The sequence below is a fragment of the Motacilla alba genome, chromosome 7 (genome assembly GCF_015832195.1).
Source record: "Motacilla alba alba isolate MOTALB_02 chromosome 7, Motacilla_alba_V1.0_pri, whole genome shotgun sequence".
In the NCBI taxonomy this organism is placed as follows: domain Eukaryota; kingdom Metazoa; phylum Chordata; class Aves; order Passeriformes; family Motacillidae; genus Motacilla; species Motacilla alba.
In genome coordinates, this window is record NC_052022.1 from 15,797,668 (window position 1) to 15,821,736 (window position 24,069).

Sequence of the window (24,069 nt, forward strand, 5' to 3'; positions counted from 1 at the left end):
CTCTGCAGCGCTGATAGCGGCAGCCCCAGCAAGGGAGAGAAGAGAGCCTTGTTCTGGGGCCAAGACTAAGGCGATTCAGTGCTCTGCTCCCCTGAGGTTTCTCGGGTGAAACCTGGCTCTGTAATCGCTGTGTCTGTAAAATGTATGGAAATGCCCATAAAACCTGTATCAAATGCCATATGGATATATATGGATATATGGAGAGAACTATGAAATTAGGAGCATGCGGGGAATTGGGGCAGGACGGCTCCCTCTGAGCCGTAAAAACACATAAGTAAAAGGCAGGGGAGGCAGCAGCACTGGGAGCTGCACAGACAGGCTGGCATGGTGAGGAGCCAGGGGAAGGGCACCCTGGCTCACACTGTGCAGCTCTGCTCAGACCTGAGCCCATGGGAAGCCTCCAGAGCAGAGGGACGTCTCTGTGGAGCTGCATGGGACAGACCATGTGCAGGTCTCAGGAAGCCTTGCCAGAGCTTCCCAGGCTCCCAAGCCCTCACTATGGGCAGAGGCAGGAGACCTGGCTGCGGGGAGACCCTGGCAGTACCCCTGAACTTGGAGGCAGCTTGAAGATGAGCTATCGAAGTGACAAGTGAAAGGCTGGAGAGGGGAAATGGACAAAGGTCTCTTCTTTGGATGACAACAGCCCACAGAGGTGTTGATGTCTGAGAGAATAACTGCTGATCCCAGCTGGAATGAAAGAGCCAGCAATGGTTGAGCATGGTCGATGGAGCGGTACCATCACTTCAAGAGCTGAGGTTTAAGTAAAATTTCTGATGTCTCTATCAACAGATTTTGCAGCAAAATCATAAATAGGCAAACAGGCCCTTTCTGAGGAGTAAGCAATAAATAATGAGAGGAGGTGTGCTGCGGCCACTGATGCTGTTTGTTCCCCACACTGTGCCGGGCGGCACTCAGCTGGCTCCAGTCCTTCTTGCCTTGCCCCAGCAGGGGCTGGGGAGCTGGGACCCCAGCTCTCTGCTGCTGCCACCAAAACCTTTCACTTCTTGTGGCCTTCCTCATGGAAAAAACAGGCCAAGAACCCCCGAATTTGAAGCCTAATGCCACTCATCTGCCCTGATTCATTTGACCTGAGACAAGTAAGCATGAAGGGACCTCTGCAGCAGGGAGACCAGGGCAAGACCAGCTGCGGACACACCCCTGCTCCTAACCCACATGGGGCTGATGCTGTAGTGATGGGGGAAAGCTCCTTGGCTGCACGACAGCCTGCTCGGCTCCTGCTGCACCACTGACCAGGGTGACAGCACAGTGCGGGGACCAGCCCCGCTGCCTTCAAGCATCCCTGTCACAGAGGCTGCAGCCAGGGCGATGCAATGCCAGGGCTGCAGAGATGCAGCGCCGTGGATGCGGGATGCAGTGCCTGGGACACAGAGATGCAGCGCCGTGGATGCAGTGCCCGAGGTGCAGAGGTGCAGTGCCGGATGCGCAGCCCCGCTGCCGCCGCCGCCCATCAGGCAGGCGGTGACCGGAACCAGGGCGCCATCTGCCGCGTCCCTGTCACCCACCGCGGCCACAGCTCCGCGGCTCTGACATCCAGGGCGTCCAGTTTGCAGCAGTGTGCCACTGATGAGGACGCAAATGCCGCCGGGCTGTTCCTCCTTTGGGCTCCAAGCCCCTAGTGCTAGGGGGACAGTCTGGGCTGTCCCACAAAATAAATAAAGTGGGGCAGGTGGGGGCCATGCAGGGGAACTTCAGCAGCAAAGCAGCCAGAGCGGGTGAGAGATGGAGGGGATGGGAGGCACTTGAAATTCTCCTGGCACTCTACTCTGCACCATTAGATGCAGACCCTGCCCAAGGGCTTCCAGAGGCACTGGGCAGCTTTTGTGGGACAAGTTTAGAGGCTACGCCACCAAGGCAGGGGTGCCAAGGCACAAACACAGCTGCAGCAGCTGGAGAAATGCCAGGCTGAGGGGGAGAGCAGGGACACTGGAGGGTTCCAGGGCACTACCTGTGGGTCTGCTTATCTTCAAGCTCAATTAGGCAGCCACAAAATAGGGACAGCTGGTCCCCAAATTTCCACAACTTATCCTGCACCAGCAACCATGGCCCCATGGCCCTTGCTCAGCTCTGGCTCTGCATGTTGTCACTTTCTAGGGCACTACACTGCCACACAAGTAAAAAACACGCAGGGACCGCAATGTTGAGGGATGCTACGTGACTATGGATGAGGTGGAGTGGGCTCATTTATATTTATGTCCATTGTGGCTTTCAAGAATACCAACACAGCACAAAGACCTAATGTTACTCCTAGCCACGAAAAAACAGCAACATCCTCATGTCAGCAAGGTGGCAGTGAGGATGGGATGCCCGTCCTCTGCCCATGGCCGCAGTCTCTGTGCTCCAGCTCTTCAGCTGCGCAGAGGAGTGGGAGGGGAGCCCTGCTTTCTTTGCAACCCCGAGGTCTCAAAACACAGGGAGCAAGGGGCAGGCAGGCAGGGAGCTGACTGCTCTGTGACTGTGGCTTCTGCACCACGACAGGCACTTGTAGCCACAGTGTCCCAGGAGCCAGCCAAGGGATGCTGCCTGGGGAGCTGGGCAGTGTGTGGGGCTGGCACACTCTGTGGCTGAGGAAAATTCTTCTGTATGTCTGCTGTGGAAAGCATCATTGATGAAGGTTACAGAGCCAGAGGATGGATTGCCCAGGGACCTGGTTGTGCCTGAGCACCCTTCCAGCCATGCCATCAGTAGGCTTCAGGAGAGGGGAGGGCAGGCATGGCCTCAGGCAAGCACAGGGGACAGCAAGCAGGATGTGATCACACTTGGGACACACACTTAACCCCTGTCCTTGGGCATGATGGGACCTTCGGAGTTGCCCTGTGGCTTCCCGAGGATCCCAGGTTAGAGAGCTACCAGGCTGGAACTTGAGGAGCAGCCACACTGATAGCCATGGAAAGTAGGGATACTCCCCCATGCCTGTCCTTCCTCCCTCTCCCCCAATATCCATCAGCATCTCCCTCTAGCAGCTACAGCTCCCAGGACCACAGAACACGTATCAGCCGAGCACTGCTGCCAGCAGGGACACCACCGGAAGGGTTTTAGGGATGTAAGCCTTTTATCCTGGCAAAGATCTGGGAAGGAGGATTCTGCAGGCCACCTGCATCCCCTTGGTGAGGCTGGCAGGTCCCTGGGCACAGCAGTCCCCAGGCACGGCTCCCCTGCTCGGCCGGTGCAGTGCAAGGTCACACCCAGGCCTGTGAACCCGGGCAGGCACAGGGGGGACCTTCTAGCCACACAATTACTATATTATGTAGCACTAATAAAAAAATAAAAAAAAAGAGGAGGGGGAGAAAGGGCTTGAAGTTTTCTTAATGCCACATAGTAAAGTATTTATAGAAAGCCAGGCGTGAATGGGCTGCTTACAGGCCACACTCCTCCTCGGCGTCAGGATCTCCAGGAATTATTCTGTGCAGTCACATTGTTGTATTCACCCAGAGATTGAGCTTAATTACAGACACGCGGGTGAACAGGCTGTCAGTGTTCCAGCCTCACTGGGGAAAGGGCAACTGAGCTCCCTTTAATGAATGTATTATAAAAAGACCCAAGGTTGAAATAGAGAAGGAGGGAGGGGGACTCACAGAGGCAGAGCTGGGGGCAACGGGGATGGAGGAGAAGGGGCCATGGGGAGATGTGGGGTACCAGGGGAGCCACTGGGGCTCTCTGCACTGGGGAACGGGGCTGGAATGCTGGGGAGAGGCTGGGAACAGTTGGAGATTGGGGTGTATGGGGCACATGGAGCTGGAGGCACATGGCCCAGATGTGGCCGGAGCAGGATGCAGGGCCCCAAGCATCCACTGCACACAGGATGGCAGATCTCCTCAGAGACCCAGAGGAACTTCCCAAAGAAAATGGGGGGAGTGGGGAAGACTCCCAACTTATTACAGAGCAGCATATAAACAGAACAAATAAATATAGAGCTACTTTATTACAAGGCTGGCCAAGTCTGGTGGCTGGCTGATTACAGGGCAGGCTGCTCCAGAGCTACGCAAACCCAGACCTCAATAAAGGCCAGATTGGAGCTGCCTTTCACTCATTGACAACTCTGGCATGCTCCTGCCATGCTGCTCAGCCCCAGCACACTGCTGGCTGCCCCCACATCCCAGCACGAGGCAGAGGGGTAAATAAAAGCTTAAATAAGTAGTGAGTAAGCGATGAGCAGGGGCAGGCGGCATCAGCAGCCTTGCAGACAGGCACTGAAAATACAGTTTATTTTCCTAAGGAGGCAGCAACTTCCAAAACTGTAGATTTGAACAAAAAAAAAATAAAAGCGAAGAATAAAATGCCATAAGAATTATAGATCCATGGCGGGGGTGGGGGAAAGACCCAAGAACAAGGAAAGAAAAACACAGTGATGAGTAAGAGACACACATGACGTATGTAAATATACCGAGATGGAAATGCATAAGCCTCCTGCACACAGAGGCACACGCAAGCACATGCAGAGGTACACGTGCAGGGATGGCTCCTGGTGGGGATGGAGCCAGCCCATGCTCTCTCCTCTCCTCTCCTCTCCTCTCTCCTCTCCTCTCCTCTCCTCTCCTCTCCTCTCCTCTCCTCTCCTCTCCTCTCCTCTCCTCTCCCCAGGGCCGAAGGCATTAACCTCTGCACACACACACAGACACCTTTCCAGGGCCTAGGCTGAAAGGGCACTTTGTCTCTGGCTCCACAGCGCTCTCCAGGCTCCCAAGCCACCACCAGTGAGGTGGTGGCTGCTGTCCCCGGGGACTCCTGCGACCACCTCGGTGCTGAATCCCTGGCGCCTGGCGCAAGCCACGGACCCCGCAGTGGGGTGGAGGGTCAGGGCACAGACCCAGGCAGGCCAGGAGCTTCCTGGCCAGCAGCCGAGGCAGCCCCGTGCCCGGGCAGCTGGCCAGAGCACCAGACCCCAGTGTGCCCGCAGGAGATGAGGGAGGGATGGAGACCGGCACGTCTGTGGGGCTTCAGGTCAGGAGGCTTTAAAGGAGTTGATTTAGTATTGTCCTACCTGCCCTGAAACGGGTACTTGAGCAAGGGATGGAGGTTGCTTCAGGTCATCGTTGTGCTGAACAGAGCCGTTATAGCACAGGGCAGGAGAAAGGGGCTGCTTTGGGATGAGCCGGCTCCCCCGGGCACAGCTGGGTGAGACTGCCGTGGTTCTGCACGTGCCCCATACACAGCTCTGCCAAGGAGATGCTCTCCCACACATGTGCCCACAGTGACAGATGAACATCAGTGTGACCACCCGTCCCACCAAAGTCCCTAGGGCAGCTTGGCATCACTGCATCCTCCCCAAGGCTAGAGCCTGGGAGAAGGGAAAGCGGGCAGTCCTGGTGCTGGACAGCCTTCCTCGGCAGCTTGCGAGCGTTCTTTCCCTGAAGGCATCACTGTATGCCCCAAGGGACCCCTGTATGCCCCAAGGGATCCGTGCCACCCCCAGCCCTGCACGATGCATCCTGCTCCACAGCAGTGCCTGGCCACGGTGCTCTCAGGGAATTTGCACGAGACAAAGCAAAACACAGCAGAGTCCCAAATCTCCTTCCACGCTGCACACGGGACGGCAGCACCTGGGCCACGCCAAGGCACTTGCACAAATGCTACCTCTGCATTTCCTCTGCCCTCACCATCCAGCATCAGCTGCAGGGGCAGACCTCCTCCCAGGCATGTGGCACATGGTGAGCCTGGGGCCAGCCAGGGCCATCATGGCAGCCCCCACCTCTGTCCCCCCCAGCCCGGGAAGCGGAAAACGGATCTCTGCAAAGGGCAGCTCATGCGGAAGCTGTTCGCATCCCGTAGAGCAGGCTCGGAGGGTGAGGAGCAGGGCAGCTCCCAGGTCGCCAGGTTATCGGATGATAACAAGCTAGCACAGCCCAAGCACGCGACTTCCAGCAATGCAAGGCTGTTTCCTTTGTTTTGGGAAAACAAGAGGGGAACGAGACCTTTTCTGGCACGTTCTTGCCCGGCCTGAAGCTGTCCCCCACTTGCACTGGCCCGGAGAGGAGCCGTACCCTCTGCCCGCGCCTGGCGGGCGCTGGCCGGGGCCACCCCTCGCCCTTTTCGCCTTTCCCACCTCTGCGAGCAGCAGGGCTGGAGCCGGTGACTTGTCAAGCAGGGCCAGACGGCTTCTCCTTGCATCCCCTACAGCCTGGCGGGGATCCTGGCTGCCTGGCTGTGACATGGGCTCGCAGCCCCACCAGAGATCCCCTGGTCCTGCCTGCACAAGTCGCTCTCCAAAGCAGCCTGAGAGGGCGAGGATAAGTGTCAGGGGGGTCAGGACTCCCACACTTTAGGGACGCTACCACACCGGGCTGAGCTCCACACCATCCCCAAGGCAGGGCTGAGCCCTGTACTGGGGCAGGAGAGCGGCACAGGGTTCGGGCAGTCATGCCCACCTTCCCCTATATCCCATGGTACCCCCTTCTCTCCAGAGAGCTGTGGGTTTGACAGGGGTGTGGGAGACCCCTCCACCCCTTCCCCAGCAGAGGAGGAGAAGGAAACATAATAAGAAAAATAAAATTTATAAGCGAGGCAGTAATTATAGTGTGGCTACAAAAGGCTGCCTCCTCAGGGCCATCATTATGTGGCTAAATTTAACGCCCTGTGCGGCTGCTCCGGGGCGGGGGTGGGGGGGAAGCCGCGTCCTGGGGCTCTGAGCATCCACACAGACGCCGGCTCCTGCTACCTTCCCTCCGTGCCGGCCAGGGCAGCACAGCTGAACGGCAGCCAAGAAAGCCATAAAGCGGGTCAGAATTTTTTTAATAGTCTATTTACCAAGATGCTGTTTTTACTGCCGAGGTTTCTCTCGTTTTATCTCTGGCTTTCCCCCGCCTCCCCACTCTCTCTTCCCCTGACTCCTGAACAGACTGGGCTGTATTTTCTGTTTTAGGTTCCTCTCTCTCACTTGGTCTAAATACTATTTTCAGAACTCTAATTTTATACGGTATGTCCCTTTTTTTCCTCTTTCTCTTTTTTTCTTTTTTTTTTTTTTTTTTTTTTTTTGGTAAATATTTGCCATGACTAAGCCAGGACACATCCCGTTTAAAAGGTTCCCATCCCACAAAACATCAGCCCTTTAATGACATGAATCTCATTAACTCTCCCCATGAAAAGAGGTATAGAAAAGGAGCATCACTCAGCCCCTCTGAGTTCCTGTATCTGCACGGACATATATTTAGCTGTGTGTACTGTACAGTCACAGGAGGGGACAGTCTGGGCACACGCACACCACCTCATTCAGCCAGAGGGACCCAGAGTGGGAGCCCCTGGGACCAGTGGGTTTTGGGATATCCGTCTGTCTAAGATAGGGTTGGGAAGGGCTCTAAGCCCAGTGGAGCCAGAGCTGGACTGCAAGAGCGGGCAGCTGGGCACAGAAGAGACTCAGAGTCCCTCCAAGCTGGAGTTTGGGATCCTCTGAAGGACCTTCTCCAGTGTTGGGGAGCAAGTTGTGTAAAGCCCACCCTTGCAAGAGCAGTCCTGCCAGAGGGCCCAGGCACTGCCCTCTCCAGGCCCTGAGTCCCACTGGCTGGGTTTGGTGCTGGATAGCAGATGTTGGCGACATACTTGGAGATTGATTACGAAGAACCAGCACAAAGTCCCAGGAAAGGTCCTGGGTCCAAATGCCCAGAGAGGTTTCCTTACTGAGATGACCAAGTGGCCTCTGCATCAAGCACAGTATCCCTGGGAAGCAAGCAGAGTCCCTAAGGGCTCAGGCTATTTCAGCCTTCCTCTCAGGTGAGAAGGAGGCTCTGTCTCTTTCTCTCTCCATCCATAACAGCATCTTCTGCTGGGGAGCCAGTCCATCCACAGTCCCATGCTGGGCGTGGTCATTTCTACTTCAGTATGGTCTTCACTTCTCCAGTATAGCTATCCCTTCCTTAGTGTAGTCTTTCTTTCCTCAGCATGGCCATCCCTTCTTTGGCATTGTCATTCCTTGCTCTGCACAGTTATCTGTCCCTCGGGATAGCAAATCTTTCCCATTGGTTCACCAAGTGTCTGATACTGACACTGGTACTCCTGGGAGAAATCCCAGGAGATGCCACAGTTTTGCCCAGATCTCACAGTGTGAGATCTCACTCACAGAGCCTGAAGGACACAGCAGGAGAAGTCTACGGAAAAGAATTTACTCTCTCTTTCCCAGATGGCCTCTGCATTTTCCCTGTTATTTCCAGTCCAAGCAGGATACAATGCTATTTCTCAGCCTCACCGCATGCTACCGTTTTGGCATCAGGTGAGCATGTTAGCACGACCTCCTCATTGTCCTCTAGAGCTGCTCCCAGCAAACCAGCTGTGAAAAAATCTGCAAAGGTACTGCTAAGTCCACAGCATGGGGCATGGCCGTGCTTATTGCATTCACATAGGTGCTCCTCCACATTTTGGGGAGAAAGAAATAACCCTGAGAAGGGCTGCAGATAGGCAGTGCTGTGCAGAGACCAGGGCTGCTACAGGCATTGCACTGACTGAGCAACACAGGCTTCCAACCCATAAATAAACCTGGGGGGATTTCACTTCACTTGACATTGCTTTAAAGGTTTGGTTTCAGCAGCTGAATAGACCCAGCCTTAAACAGTATCACCAGCCCAGGCAGCAGATGCCCATAGCGGAAAGGCAGCACACCCACCCCGGCTGTTTCCACACTCCCGGCTGTGGGACCCTCTCCCCCCGGCAGTGCAGCCACACTGCCAAGTGTTTCCACAACCCAGAGAGCGAGGCATGACTAGGAGAGACTCACACCTCCCCGAGTGCACGGCTCCCAGAGCTGGGGCTTTCTGCAGCTGTGCCGGAGCCCACGTGCGGGCAGGGCTCCATGTGCTCCGGCTGCACTGAGCCAGGTTCCCCGCTGGCCCCCAGCAGCCAACATTAATTCATTAACAGTCCCATTAACACCCAGCTGTGGTTTCCCCCCAAACTCAGGCAGGGACCCGTTCCCCTGTGAAAGCTGCTGACAGATGAAGTTTCCACCTTCAGCCCTTCTGGAGTTCTGTATAAAAATAAGCAGGGCTTTTTTTTCAAAAGGAAAACTATATTTCCCCTATCCGCACGCCCGCGCACACGTGCAGGACTCACAGCAGGAATTTGCTCCAATTTCCCCCACCCACAAACATATCACCTTTGGCCTGAGACCAAACGTGGGCTTTTTCAGCCCAAGATATCAGGTTTTTCAGCATCCAGAAGACAAGAAGCCACCGTGACCCTGAGCTGGGCTAAAAAAAGCCCGTTTCCTGCCCAAAAGGTGCTGGGAGACCCAGTGGTGCTCCCAACAGGGCCTCATCCAGGATCCACAGCAAGGCAGCTGCCAGCACCTCCTGAAGAACTGGCATGGCCAAGCATCCTGTTTGGGATCTGGTACCAAATTTCTTTTTTCCCCTTTCCATTGTCATTTCCAGATAGCCATGAGCACCAGCGTGCCAAGGAGATGCCCAGCCCAGCACCTACTTGGGACCTGTTACCCAGCATTTATTTTCTCCTTTCTCACATGATCTCTCCTCAAGAGCTGTGATCACTAGCTGATGCTCAGGAGACAACCCCTGATGCTCTGGAAGCCCTGGGCCACTCCATGCCATAAAGGGGTTGATATCTTTGCCTAATATCATCCAGCTCCAGATCAGGCTCTGCAGCCTCTGTTAGCAGCACAGGAGCTGGTTCTCTGGGGCTCTCACTGAGAAGGTGGAGGCCAGGAAGCAGAGATCTCAATCAAATGTAGGCACCGTGGGATCAGAGCACTGCTTGGGGCTTGAAGGGCATGCTGCTTTGGGCACGTCACCAACAGGGGGGCTTCAGGTCCCTGGAGAGGACAAAGCGAGTGCCAGCTATCTTGCCAGAGGCCTGGTCACTAGCAGAGCAGCCTGCATCCCTTTGATCTAGAGGTGTTTGCCCCACTGAGAGCCCTCTAACTACTCCTTCCTTTAAATAGCAAAGCTCACAAATGCCCTATATGGCTCCATGTCTATACGTTGTCTATGTATTTGTGTACACACATGCACACAACACACAGAGATTTATTCGTGTTTTCAGAGCGGTTCAGGATACATTCCAGGACGAAATTCCAGCCGGTGCTGGAGCCAAGAACATCAGTGGCCCCGGCATTTGCTGCCCCCTCTGCCTGCGCACACACTAAATACGGAAAGGGAGAGGTATAAATAGAGAGAGAAATACATGAATGGCCCTGTTTCCTTACACAGATACACAGAGTGCAAAGGTCCGAGCAGAGTGGGAGCAGGCAGACTCAGGATTCCAATGGTTGTGTCCCCTGGGGTGCAGAGCAACCCCTTCCCAGGTGCTGCTGTCTGCCCAGATGTCAGCTGCTCAGTATCACCTCTGCATGGGCTGGCACAACTGGAAGAGGCTACAGAGATCACGGGATAGGGAGGGATCAGCTTTCAGAAACGCCAATAAAAGTGGATGCCACTGGAAAAAGGATGCAGCTGTGGGTATGGAGGAAGCTAGTGAAGGGCTCAGGACACACAGGGACATGGTGAAAAAACCTGACATTTCAAGCACAGAAAGGGTGCTGGGAGCTGAGGAGGGCAGCACCAGGGGTGCAGGCAGCACTGTTCCTCTGCCCTTGGAGAAAGCGGGGATGGCAACACCCCAGTCCAAACCCCATCAGCTGGGGACACAGATGCTGCCACATCTCTTGCTAACACAGAGCAGTGTCCTTAGTGCCTCACCAAAGTCTACCCTGTTTTCCTCCCCAAAAGGCCTTTTGCTTCCAGGAGCTGCTGCCACATCCTGAGCTGGGACAGGTGGCTGCAAGCCACAGTGGTTGAGGGGCAGACCATGCTCCACACCTTCTCCCCTGCCAACCATCCCTGCATGCCCCCTTTGCCCTCCTCTGGCCCAAACACAGCCACAGAGCCCAGCGTGGCGGGGCTGGTACCCCAGACACCTCTGTGCTCCCTGCTGCCCCTCGCACACTCCCCAGGGCTGGGCACCGCCTGCAGCCGCAGGGCTGATAATAGCCAAGATGTGGGAGCAGAGCCGGGGCTGGTGGCAGGGGGATTGCTGCTCTGCTTTCAGGAAGGGGAAGGGGCTCTCCCCCTTCAATGCTCCCATTTGAGCTGAGGCCTGGCACTGGCTCAAACCACCGCCTGCTGACACGAGATCAATCATTCCCCGAGCTGAGCTGTTCCCCAGCAGCACTGCACAGCCAGTGCCCAAGCACAGGCTGGGGCCTCTCCCGCAGGAGCAGGGTCTGGCCCCTTCTGCCAAAAGATCTGTGATGCCCCTCTTCCTGCCTGCAGTGTATGCCACAGCATGGCACAAGCTGGCACATCACAGCAGGGTGCGGCACAGCTTTGCATGGTACAGCACAGCGTGGCATGGCACAGAGAGGATGAGGAACGCCCCGACTGCAAAAGAGGGTTCTCTATACACGCCAGACCACATGTGCCAGACAAGGGCTGTGCAGCACCCCAGGGAGGGTGGCTGTGATGGTGCTTGTCCGTCCCTCCATCCCCAAATGAACCACTGGGTGATGCTGGGCCAAAGTGGGCTGGGATCAAGCAGACAGCTGCCTGTACCTGGTCCAGGTGCCACCCACTCTGTACAGTGGCACAGCCGCAGTCACAGGGGGCTGGGCCGTGAAACCCCCAGATCCCCAGAAGGAACATCCCCTCAGGGCTCTTGGGACAGCATCCACATCCCTGGCAGAGGCAAGGGCTGGAGCAATCACAGCCAGCCTAGCCCCGGTCCAGCAGCCAGGGACTCGCTGCTTGCCCGTGGTCTGGGCACTTTCAGGCAGACTGCTGCTCTGGGGTGCCTGTGCCAAGTCTGGGTTTAGCAGCATGTAGCTCCACTGACTCACTGCTTGTGCAAGTGGCCTGTGGCTGCCAGTGGCAGCCCCAAAAGTGCATCCTGGCTGGCTGCCCCTCACCTGGTGGGGCCTCAGCAAATAAATAAATAACACCGCAACACTGACCACCATGGGCCTCTATGGCAAACACCGCAGGGGGCTGCGCCCAGGCAGTGGTCAGCACCCACACTGTGATGACCACTAGTGCATCTCCCCAGGTGCACCACTGTGGACACTAAGTGCTAGCCCCCGTCCCCTGTACTCTTCAGCCAGCAGATGTGGCACTCTGCCCCTTGCTCCCATCAGTACCAGCATGCACACTCCTAGCGCTGTTCTCACGCTCCTGCTCTGGTACATGTGCTCACACTGAGTACAAGCAGCCCTCGCTCCATTCCTGCTTGCAGCAGTGTGCAGATCCTCGAGTACATGTGTCTGCAGGGCAGTGTGTGTCCCACTCTGCTCAGCACAGCCATGGCCCACTGCATTTCCAGTGTGCAACTCAGACCCCAGGGCAGTGATGGGATGATGTGACCAAAGCTCAGGAATGAAACAAGGACCACCCAGGTGGCCCCAGTCCAGAACAAGACACCATCACCCATGGGGCTCACAGCACAAATGCTTGGTAGCACTCAAGAGCTTGCTCTGCTCATCCAAGCTGCCCCACAAGCCAGCCCCATGCTGCCACCTCTGCCCTGAGCCAACCTGCTCAGGGCTGCACAAATTTTGCACCGCTTAGCCTTGACAGCAGCAGCACTGTGGCCACAGCTCCTTCCCCAGCCCCACATCAAGGGGCCCCAGCCCAGCAGAGCACCCCAGCACGTTCTCCCCAAGCCATGCACCCTGTGTGCACGCAGTCCATGTCACACACATGCCATCGGCCCCGCTCTGGCCCAGTCGCAGCTGCAAAGCCGCAGCTACCTTGCGCTAATTAAAAACATCCCTCGTTGGAAGGAGCCAAAGGGCTGCTTCCTCTCCACTGCACTGAGCTGCCGTGGGTGTGAGGGATGCCGTCCCCACCCTGCAAAATACGCAGGCCACCACCGCCTTCGTCCTCAGCCAGACCGTGGCCACTCCGCTACCCAGGGCTTATTTTTAGTTACTGCTAAAAAGGAGAGACCAGGTGCTGGAGGCAGGCAGTGAGCAGCCAGGTGCCCGGCTGGGTGGCAATGGCCTGTGGCTGCAGAGTGCGTCCTGGCCATCCTCTCCACCTGCCCCGCTGGCCTGTGTCCCCACACGGGAGGGGTTCGGGTGCCTGGCCCTGGTCCCAGCCCCGGTGGGAAACAATAAGAGGGATGCTGACCCCCGGGTGCCCTGACGTCAGCCAGCACCGCTGCCGGCACCACCGCCAGCCCTGGCCCCGGGGCTCCCACTCGCCCTCAGCTGGGGCCACACTGGAAGCTGCCTGTTTGTTTATCTTCCTCTGCAGCGTTGCTTGTTTTGATGGTACATCCTCCTCCTCCTCGCCGGGCCCCGGGGTCGAGCCGTGAACCCTCCGCGTCCTGTTTGCCGAGGTCCTGCGCTCCGTCTGCGGAGGCGTGGAGCAGCCGCCCCCGCGCCAGCTACAGCAGATAAAAATACACAGGGCAGAGCATCCTGGGGCACGGGGGCTATATTTGCACTGATGGTATCCGTGAGCTTGTCCTCCGTGTACCTGTCCCTGCCTTTCCTCAGAGCAGGGGGCACGGTGCTGCAGGAACCTGCTCACCCTTCTCCCTCTAAGTCGGAGTGCAGGCTCCGGAATAAGCTGTGTCATGAAACGCTGACAGTAGCCAAGCTGGAGCAGGCCCTCAAAACTCATGGGTGGCCACCCCACCCTGCCCTGTGGAATCATTTCTGTAATCCAGAGGGACCCCAGGGGACAAAACATTCCCAACCTGCCGGGTCCTAGACTGCTGGGAATGGTGCTGGGGAAGCCCCGAAGCACCCAGCCCTCTCCAGCCGCCTTCTCCTTCCCCTAATGGTGTGAACCCCTGGGCTTGCCAATAAAAGCCACCAGCTTCGCCTCGGCTTGTGCACAGCCACTGCTCTCCTTCCAGCTCTGCTCAAGCCCAGGCAGCTGCTCAGCAGTGAACTCTTGCCAAAAACTGTGTGTGTGAAAGCATCATTTCCTAAACGTATAAATATTACCGGGGCTTTGCTGGAAAACTCCCCATGGTTAGTTAAAATGCCCTGGACAGCCAAGTGCACACAAGCCCAGATAAAGGGCATGTATAAGCTGAGAGGCTCTGCAGCTCTGCCTTGGGGGACTGACAGGTCCTCTCCTCTCCATGTGGGATACAGCAAATATCTGGGAAGTGAGCAAAGGTGTGGAGCACCTGCCCACATCCAGCCCTGTACCACATCCTCACAATCCCTTTCCAGCCAAGAGGTGCTTACCACAACCAAACATCCACAACCTGCAGCCCCATTTCACAGGTGGAGATACTGGAAGGACCAATAGATCTCTCTTCGTGACCTCCTGTCCACTGATGTTCAACCATGCCCATCCCAAGACCAAACCCAGCAACTTGGTTTTCTTCCAGGCAGGCTCCTAGCCCATTTTTGGAGACATTAAGAGATGGAGGATCAACCACTGCCCTTGGGAGCATGCCCCAGTCACTGGCAGGAGCAAACCCAAGTGCCTCCATTCTAACTTGAAATTCCCTGGCTCTATGTCCCAGTGCCTGGCTTGGGCTCCAGTGCTCTCTGCAAGATTAAAGAGAGCCCGGCACTAACCAGCCTTTTCTCCTTGTAAACACCCGCACGCACTATAAGCAAGGCGCCTCTCAATTTTCTCCCTGATAAGCTAGACAGAGCTCTTCCCTTCCAAGTCCCTCAATGCCAGGCTCTCTCCCCAGTCCTCAGTTCATTCCTGTGACTCTGTGCTGATTGTCCAGCATCGTTTTGAAAATCTAGACATGGGAGTTGCTCGCTGCATTCCCAGCTCCCCACAGCACGTCCTGAGGGACCCCAGCTCCTTGTGCTGCTCCTTTTAGGAGCCGACAGAGTATTAAATTGCCTGGAGGCTCTGAAGCAACCACATAGAGACAATGAGGTCACCCAGACCACCTTTCTGCCACAAGAGATGAGAGGAGAGACTGGGGTGAAGAGCCAGTTTTGGTGGCGAAGAGCTGAAAAGCTATATTTGGTGTTTCTCACTAACACGAGACCTAGGAGGCATCAGGAGGAACAACGGGGTACCACATTCAAACCAAAGGCAGCAGCTGTTTGCATCTCACAGCTCATTGCTGCAGGATGGCATCATCAGCTGGTTTATAAAGAATGGGATGAATGCAGATAAGATATACGCCCTCCCAGCAGACCAAATGCACAACTGCATCCTTCCACCAGCCTCTCCCCTGCAGCCAGTGCTCAGACCTGGCTACCAGAGGATGAAGAGGGGCAGCATCTCCCAGAGCCCTCCATTCCCTATCTGGCTCCAAGACACTGCTCCTGGCTGTTTCTGGGACACACAGCACCAACCACCATCCCATCTTTTCAGCCTGTGCCAGATGTGCTCCACACCAGCTGCTTTTGCCAGGCTCTGTACAAGGCTGACTCACTCTCCTCCTGCCCACTCTGCACCTTTCCCCATGGCCCAGACCCTACCAGCTCTTGGAGGACTCTGAATTTCAAGCCTGATGTTCATCTTTAGCAGATGTTGTTCAGATGACTCTTCTACAAAGACACTTCATCATCCCCCTATCCTGGCACATCTGCCTGCACCCTTCCAGCGACAGCACTGAAACATTTACTGACTGCTTCTGCCATGTCTGGTCCAGTATAAATCATTTTACCACCTCTGTCTACTAATAAGCTTATCCTATTGCTGGGAGCTTGGGGTTTTCTCCTGCTACACTAAATAAAAGCCTTTCCTTCTGTTCATCACCATGATTTTTCCCTGATGTCTTTAGCTTCTGTTACCCATTTTCTACACTTCATAATTTCTAATTTATATTGATTGCTATCTACTCCCGCTCTCCCATTTGTTATAAACTGCTCTTTTATTTCTAATTGCTGCCTTCACTTTGCTGCTGAACCAGAACGGGCTCTGGGCCAGCACTGCCCTCTTTCTTGATTGTGGAATTGTGGCTTTTTGTGGCTTCTGAAATTCTTCTCAAAGAGCTCACCATTTTCATTCACATTTTTCTATCTAAATGTTTCCTCTGAGCTGATTTCACTCATAATTTTCCCCCTGCTTTGGGAAATTAGCTCTTTCAAGGCATGAAGGATATAAATTACTGCTTAGGAATGTCCTTTCTGTGCCCAGGGTGAATGTAATCTGGTCATGATCACTGGTCCCTAGGCAACCTTCAAGTTGCAGCCCAGCAGCGAATTCATCTCTATCCTTCATAATCCAGGGGAAAGTTGCCTGCACTGGATGCAATGCCTTGCATATAAAAGAGGGATCATCTCTAATTTTTAGAAACTCTGCAGCTCATCTATTGTTGGCTGCAAAAGAAGATCAGCTCACCTCATAAAGCAACATCCTCCCAAAGCCCGTGTGATACCACTGGCACCCTGGATGACTGCCTGGTCCCCAGCAGGTACCACTGCCCCCCATGCCTGTGCCTTCACAGTGAGCACAGGAACACTCAGAAGCATCCCAAGTCCTTTTGCATCAATGGGCATCAAGAATTTCTGACCTTGACACATCAGTTTGGATCACTTTAGTGCTTCTGTGATGCAAAAGGATCAAAGACTCTCTCCTTCCAGTCCCAGTTTCTTCAAAGTTCATGTCTGATTTTAGAGCTGAGTGTGCCAAGGGGACAGTGATAGGCAGAGCATGGATAACATGCTGAAAAGCTCTTGTCCCCACAATGTGTCACTGCAAAGTCACCTCTAAAAGCAACAGATGAACTAAAAAGAAATGGCTTCTCCTCATTCACCTGATCCCTGCCTGCCATCAGCAGCAGGGTTTAGGTTCAGAGCAAGTCTGGGAGGCAGGGAAATATGCCCCAGTGATGGCACACTCCTGTGAAGCAGCCAGCCTGGCTCGCACCTCTGGCAGCTCCCAGCAACCAGGCAGTTCCCATCCAGTCATGTCAAGCATGTTCCCAGCTCTGCTAGCCCTAGAGATGAGGTGCAAGGACACAAAGAGGGCCATGGGAGAGCTAGAGGGCATGACCCCTCTTTAGGCAAGTCTAGCTATCCCCATCAGTGCTCCCATCCAGCCTGGCACACCTCACACTGCAGCTGCTGATGAAAGCACCCCTTTGGCAAAGCAGAGAGGACTTGCACCGTTCCTTACCTCAGCCACGAAGTTCTGCTGGAATGTCTCCTCCCGGAAGCGCTCTGTCCGCAGGCGGTCTGCAAGGGAGAGACTGATCAGCCTGGGCAGGTTTGGCCAGACCTCCCATCCCAGCATCCCCTTTTCCTGACCATAGGGTGAGGATGCTGCAGGGGAAAAGCTCCACCACGCTCTTCCCAGAATCAGCAGGAAACACCAGCAGGCCTCTTGGGTTAGGGGCACATCATTTGGTTAGCAGAAGGTGCAAGGACCACAAGGAAGTTGGAAAAGCATGGTTGAGCCTGCTGAAGCAGACAGCAGCCAAGCAGAGCCAATAGTCCACCCACACTTGTCCCAGCACTTCCCCATTGAGGAGTAGGGAACGGTGGCAGGACATGGTCAACACCATTCTCAGACCTTACAGCTGGAACAAGCTGTCTGAGTCTGTGGGACAGGGCACTGCTTGTCCAGCTGCTCATCTGAAGGGGTGAGCCAGCCTGTGTCCTTCTCTGGCAGGACAGGGACAAACCCCCGTCACATTCTGCTCTGCACCTTGCCCAAAACACTAGTTTTCCCACACTGTTGCTAAGATGTGGTCTGGAGAAGCACCTGGCCGGATTTGCTCAGCCACTAGGGTGCAATGCTTCCTCCCAGCTTTCTGCCCCGCACCAAGGAAGGGACAAGAGAGGCCAGCTGCTCACCAGCATCAGTCCCTGGACCCAAGACAGGTTGTCCAGGCTGCTCCAAGCCCTGCAGAGATCGCATGCAGCAGGACAGAGGGAAGTGCAGCTGGCCAGTGAGGCTCTAGTGCACCTACAGGGCAGATCAAGGCTCCTGTGGCGGGGCATCAGTCAGGGGACAGGGTCTGGACCAGAGTATCTTCCTGGATGTGATACACAAGCCCGGGCTGACCCCCATTAGTCTCTGCATGCTCAGGGCACCATGTTCCTGCAGAAGTGCAGGTATCATCTGTGGCAGCAGGACAAAGCATGGCAGTAGCAAGGGATGACCCGAAAAACAGTGCCCAGCCAACCTCCATAGGTGGGGAACAAACCACCCCCAGGGTGGCTCCCCCTGACCCGTGTCCTACCCAAGGGGGGTACTGTCTGCCCATCACCCCCATGGCAAAGTGGGCTGGGCACTGGAGGGGGGCCCATGAGCACGGCTGAACTTCCCACATTAGGGAGAGCCAGGAGCCCCTGGGTGCTCTCCAAGCACTCAGTGAGCCACTGCACTTGGGAAGGGAGCCTGACACCACTGCAGGGCCAGCCCTTGCTGGCTTCCCCGCTGGCTCCTGGGGACCAGCCAGGTGCTCTCAGAGTAGTGGAGAGCCCCTTGGCGACTCCCCAACTTCTACAGCTATCGGTCAAGGGCTGCTCCTCCCGCAGCTCACCCCACAGGCTGCTCCCAGCCTTCTGGCTACTGTCGTGCTGCTGGCTTAGCTAAACATGAAACACAAGCCAGGCTGGGTAATAGCCAGAGGGAGCAAAGCACGCCAGCCCAGCGCTAAGAAAGAAACTTGCTCCCTGCCCCAGGCATCCCTCCTCACCTCTGCTGAGAGTGGCCCCGCTCTCCTTGTAATCTTCAATCTCAGCATCCTTCTGGAGCAGCAGGGAAATCAGCTCTTGCACCTGGCACTGCAGCACCAGGTTCATCTGAATCAGGGGCCGCACAAGGTGACGGGACACCTACAACGGAGGAGGGATGCTCTAGGAAAGATCCAGGTCCAGGAAGGCACACAGCTGTCCACAGAGTGGACAAAGCAGGGCACCCAGCAAGGTCCTAGCAAGAGTTGCAGCCCAGGTCACAAAGGGCTCCACAAAATACCCATCTCACACACAATCCAGTGGGAAATGGTCAAAAGATGTGAGCTGGGAGAAGGCAGGCCAGATGCTGTGGGACACATTCCTCCATCCCAGCCCCATTCTTTCACAGCTGAGGCTGCAGCAGGGGAGGGCTTAGGTGGGAGAGCCTGATGGAAACAGAGTGCAGGGATAGGCAATGTTCCACTCGCTACCTGCGGTGCAACAGGAAACAGAGAGCCCCCCCCATGTGCCACCCAGACCCTCCCCTTGGCTCTGCACACCTCATGGCATGTTCCTATGCAGGAAAACAGGCATGGTTGGGTGAAAAACCGGAAAGACCCAAGGTGTCAAACTGTGGCTTGATGAACGGGAGAGACACTCCCAGGGAAGTAAGACCAAAAGCAAAAGAGATCTCAACAGGCACGACTTGTGCATGCTCCCTTGTGCATGCTCCCCATTGCAGCCCACCAGTATACCCTCTAAGCTTACACCACACAAGACCCATGCAGAGCCCTGGACATGATCTCTGTCCTGGAGCCCAGCTGGGCCATCCTGGCCCAGCAGGCACACAAAGCAGCCTCTCTCCTATCACCTCCTTCAGTCTCTGGAAGGGCATTTGAGATCCCCCAACCTATTGTGCCCTTCGCTTCTGCGGCCAGGCTGACTCCATGGGTGAGAGAACAGCAAACCCAGCATTGCTCCTGAAGCATTCTCACTCCTATGACAAGCCCACAGTGGGCTCTGTGCTTTGCGCACCCCCAGATATGAGCCCAAAGGTGATGGCCATCACCTACTGGAGCACATGGAGTGCACCACCTGCAGCAGAGGTGGGATGGGCCGAGCCAGGTAGGCTCTATGCCTTCCTCAAGCCCCTGGCTGGGGCAGAGTTGATCCCCATCACTGCATCCACACCAGCCGCACTCAGCACCCAAGCTGCTTCCCACCTCCATGGTGTCTTACAGAGATCCAGTGTGTGTCCAAGATAAAGCAGAAGAGAAGCCAGGAACAGGGGCTTAGCACCTCCTCAGCTCAGCCTCCGTGCGTCTTGCCCGAGGAGGGACATCAAGCTCCCGGGGTAAGCCAAGCCAGGACCCCGATTACCTGCTCCCCAGCTCAACCGACGGTGAGAACAGCCCCGGCGGCAGCTGGGAACCCGGCTGTCCCCCCGCGATGCCCAAGCACAGCCGTCGGGGGCAGAGGCCCGCGGCGGGGCCGGGGCTGCGGGGCTCCGGGGCTGCCTCCCGCCGGCGGGGCCGGGGCTGCGGGGCTCCGGGGCTGCCTCCCGCCGGCGGGGCCGGGGCTGCGGGGCTGCCTCCCGCCGGCCGGGGCTGCGGGGCTCCGGGGCTGCCTCCCGCCGGCGGGGCCGGGGCTGCGCCGCGCGGTTCGCGGGCGCCGGGCGCCCTCTGGTGCGCGCAGGGCCGCAGGGCCCGGGGGAGCCCCGGCCGCAGCGTGCCCCTCCCGCAGGGGTCCACAGGGGCTGCCCCTGCAAACGCAACGTGCCGGGCAGCTCCGTGAAAGAGCAAAGCCTTAGAAGCCGGGAGAATCCGCTGTAATTCCGCCCGCCGTGACAGACCACCTGCGGGCCATTTGGGGGTACCCGCTGCTCTGTGCTTCACGGCTTGATCCTAAAGAGAACAGCGTCACTCTGCTCTACAGAGTGCTGGCAGGGCATCACCCCACACTGGGCACAGAATTATCTAAAGGTTTGCTTTGGATGGGATTTTTTATATAACTCCCTAGATCAGGTTGCTCAAAGCTCCATCCAACCCGGTCTTGAACACTTTTAGGAATGGAACATCCATAACTTCTCTGGGTAACCTGTTCCAGTGCCTCATCACCCTCATAATGAAGACTTTTTTTCTAGCATCAAATCTAAATGTCCCCTCTTACTGTTGAAAAACACTTCCCCTTGTCCTATCACAATCTTCCCATGTAAAAAGCTGTTCTCTCTCTTTTTAATAGGCCCTCTTCAAGTACTGGAAGGATGCAATGAGGTGTCTCCAGAGCCTTCTCTTCTCCATGCCAAACAATCCCATCTCTTGCAACCTGTCTTTGTAGGAGAGGAGCTCCAGCCCTCTTATCATCTTTGTAGCTCTCCTCTGGACCCCCTCTAACACGTCAATGTTCTTCTTGTGCCAAGCACCCCATATTTGGATGCAGAACTCCAGGTGGGCTCTCACAAGGACATTTCGCTAATGCCCCAGCAGCAGCATGTGCTGGACCATTCCTGTGTAACTGCATGGCACAAACCAAAGCCTCAATGGGAAGAAATGGGGACAGTAAGCCTTGGGAGAGGCAGACAGCAGAGTCGGGCAACCTACAGTGACCAGTGTGGCTCGAGACAACTCAAAAGCCTCTAAACCTAAGGAGATAATCCTTAATTTTGGCCACTCCCCTCCCTGAACTCTCTGTAGCTTTGCTCACCATTTCCAAGGGCGCCGGGCAGCAGTGGAAGTCCCAGTAGAAGGGCAGTCCTGACAGCTCGCTTTTCACGTGCAGCCTGAGGCCACTGGGACAGCGGTGGCAGGAGAAGGCAGTGGTGGCACCTGGCTGCCCTGCCAGCAAGGGGCACATCAAGTTGCACAAGTGGTTCAGGAAAGAGGACACGTGGACAGTCAGCCGCTTGTTCAGCTCCTGGGAAAAGGCAAGGTTAGGGGGCACAGCACAGCACTGGGGAAAAACCAGCAGAAATCCCAACACCAAAGGAGTCAAACTACTGCATGTTCCACAGCAAAAAACCATCCCTGGGCCTTGGCTCCCAGATCCCTGACATGACATTCTTCACTGATTCTCCCAAGCCAGCCATGCTGGGAAGACTCCCCTGTCCTGCCAGTCCAGGATGGGCAGGGTGCAACGGCCTGCACTAGCACATCTGTTCTGCATGCCACCACAAGCACCATAGCCTGGCTGACAGCCAACAGCAGGACAACCTGACAGAGCTGGGGGATGGCTGCAGCCATCTGCCCATCCCTCCTGCCACCAGCCACTCAGCATTATGTGACACTGGGACTTGCCACTCCAATGGCACACGAAGGCCTGGGCACATGGGCTGAGGAGATGAGGCACAGCTCCATGCATTTTTGGGGGCCAAGCTGACAGGATGCCCCACGAGAGACTACTAGCTATGAATGTGAACAGAATCTCTCTGTCATGAGTAGAAGGCAGCCTTGTTTCAAGCTCCTCTTTAGTACATTGACCCTGGGGAAACCAGCTGCCCATCCAGCCCACAAGTGAAGAGACTGTGCCAGCCTCTGTCTGCAGACCCACCTGGCTGCCCCAGGCATGCTAAACAGTGTGGCCCACTCTCCCAGGAGAAGGGTGTTTGGCCAAGTGGGGTGACAGGGCTTGGGCAGAGCTGCACAGGGACTTCCCAGGTTGCGCATTTGCACCCGAGCCCAGTCAGACCCAACAGCCATTGTGTCACCAAGCAATTTATGCTGGAATGTCAGCTGCTGGGAGGAGAAAAGGAGGCCCCCGGCCTCTTCAGATACTCACCTTGGACCTTTGTCCCACAGCCTCGGCGCCTGCACTCTCGTACCAGACACTGCTGAGGTCAGAGATCAGCAGGATATAGCCAGTATCCCTGAAGCACACTTTGGCAAGAAAATTGGACTCGCCAAAACGCACGGAAGCCCAGGGCTGAGTCAGGAGGCTGCTCTCCAGCTCCTCGGAGCCCTCCATCTGCAAGAGAGCAACCAGGTCTCTGCCTCAACCCCCACCCAGGAAGACCTGGTCCCTGGGATGGCCTCACAGGGACCGTCAGTCCCGGCTGGCCCATTTATAACCTGCAAGCACAGAAGTGAGGATACTCAGCCAGCTCTGGTCACAATGCAAGCAGCAGAGCTGGGGCATGTGTTCTGGGAGCTTGCTGCAGGGCAGGTCCTGCCGCAGCTCACAATAAGCACCCCAGATGCACCAGCAGGCACACGGCACTGGAACTGCTGCCTCCCCAGGTTATCCGCGGCTTGCTGGTGTTAACACCGCAAGACCTCTACGCCCAAATGAACATTTAGGGTGTCCCGCCGGCACCGGGCGGCGAGCCGGGTGCTGCCCCCTCCTCCTGCTGGGGCATCCCATCCCTGCGCTCCAGGCGAGCCCGCGCCGCCCCTGCCGGCAGTGACACCGGCGGGGTGCCGGCAGCCGCTGCTGCTTCCCGCTCCTCCCTGGGACGGGCTCCACGCCTCCCAAAACGCTCGGGGACCCAGCGACCGCGGGGTGCCCGCAGCCTGGGGCTCTGCGGAGCCGCAGCGTTACCCGAGGGCAGCAGGAGCAGCGGCCGGGGCACGCAGAGGCACGGGCTGGCGAGCGGCGCTGGGCCGGAGGCGAGCGCAGCCTACGGCTCCCGGCATGCCGCTCTCTTCCGCGCCGTGGGGCCGGGGCACGCCGGGATGCGCGGCTCCCTGCGCTCCGGGACCCGCCGTGCTTTCCTCACAGCCCCCGGGAGCGCGCTGCTGTTCCCTTGCCTGCCCGTGAGGAGAGCGAACCGAGCTGGCGTGCCCCTCTAGAGCGTCCGCGGCTGCCGCGGCGGGTGCCACGGCCGGGCCGCTGCTGGGGACCGAAATGCTTTGGGACTTTATTGTGCGCTTGCGCCTGCTGCGAAATGTCCCGGCACGAGTGCCAGCGGGGTACGGGCCCTGTGCAGCCGGGAGGCAGCGGCAGCTCCTCCTGTTCCTCGGCCCCAGGATGCCGGGGCAGGCACGGCCAGGACACGCACCCGCCCCGCTGCCCTGCCAGGGGTGCGGGGACCCGGCTGCTGTTCCTCAGTAAGCCCTGCGCAGCTGGGGCTGCAGGTGCCTCTGTCCCCGTGCCTGGGCATAGAGCAGCATTGTGCCAGCTTGGCACACCACGCACCCCAGTTCCCTCCACAGTGAGGCCCACCCTTACCCCAGGCACTGATTTCCAAGCCTCATCACCCATTCTCAGACTGTGATCCCCCACCTGCACACTGTGCATTGAGGCCATCCAGGCTGGGCTCACAAACTGCTCCTGATGTACTCCCTGAGTCTCCCATTTACACTCTTTGCACACACCCTCCACTCACCCCTCTCCCCAGCATGCCAGCTGTAGCCAGCTCCTAGGGCAGTGCCAGGAGAGTGTGGCCATTGCACAGGGTTTGCATCCTGACAGGGTGTCACAGAACGTGAGAGTAGGCAAGGACTTTGCAATGCAGGACAGACTGTCTTGCATGATCAGGGTTGGGGAAGGACCCAGCTGGACTTCGGGCGCAGCTGAAATTTAAGGTCTGTGGGGGTGCTGGTTGGATGAGGATGAGC

The 24,069-nt window shown here is 56.7% G+C and overlaps 1 protein-coding gene across 3 annotated transcripts in view; it reads right to left on the reverse strand.

Moving 5' to 3' along the window:
* Positions 1 to 23,876, reverse strand: part of NHEJ1 (non-homologous end joining factor 1) — a 43,688-nt gene extending 19,812 nt beyond the window's left edge. The window contains exons 1-5 of one of the 3 annotated variants that reach the window (XM_038143218.1): positions 23,260 to 23,876; positions 22,292 to 22,477; positions 21,221 to 21,430; positions 18,541 to 18,679; positions 17,013 to 17,071 (exon numbers count right to left, since the gene is read on the reverse strand). In XM_038143218.1, the coding sequence (XP_037999146.1) occupies positions 17,013 to 17,071; positions 18,541 to 18,679; positions 21,221 to 21,430; positions 22,292 to 22,477 (594 nt within the window). In that variant the 5' untranslated portion in view covers positions 23,260 to 23,876. Of the gene's footprint in view, positions 1 to 17,012; positions 17,072 to 18,540; positions 18,680 to 21,220; positions 21,431 to 22,291; positions 22,478 to 22,581 lie in introns of all 3 variants that reach the window. The other 2 variants (XM_038143217.1, XM_038143216.1) reach the window with 2 other exon arrangements.
* Between the last annotated feature and the right edge of the window lie 193 nt (positions 23,877 to 24,069).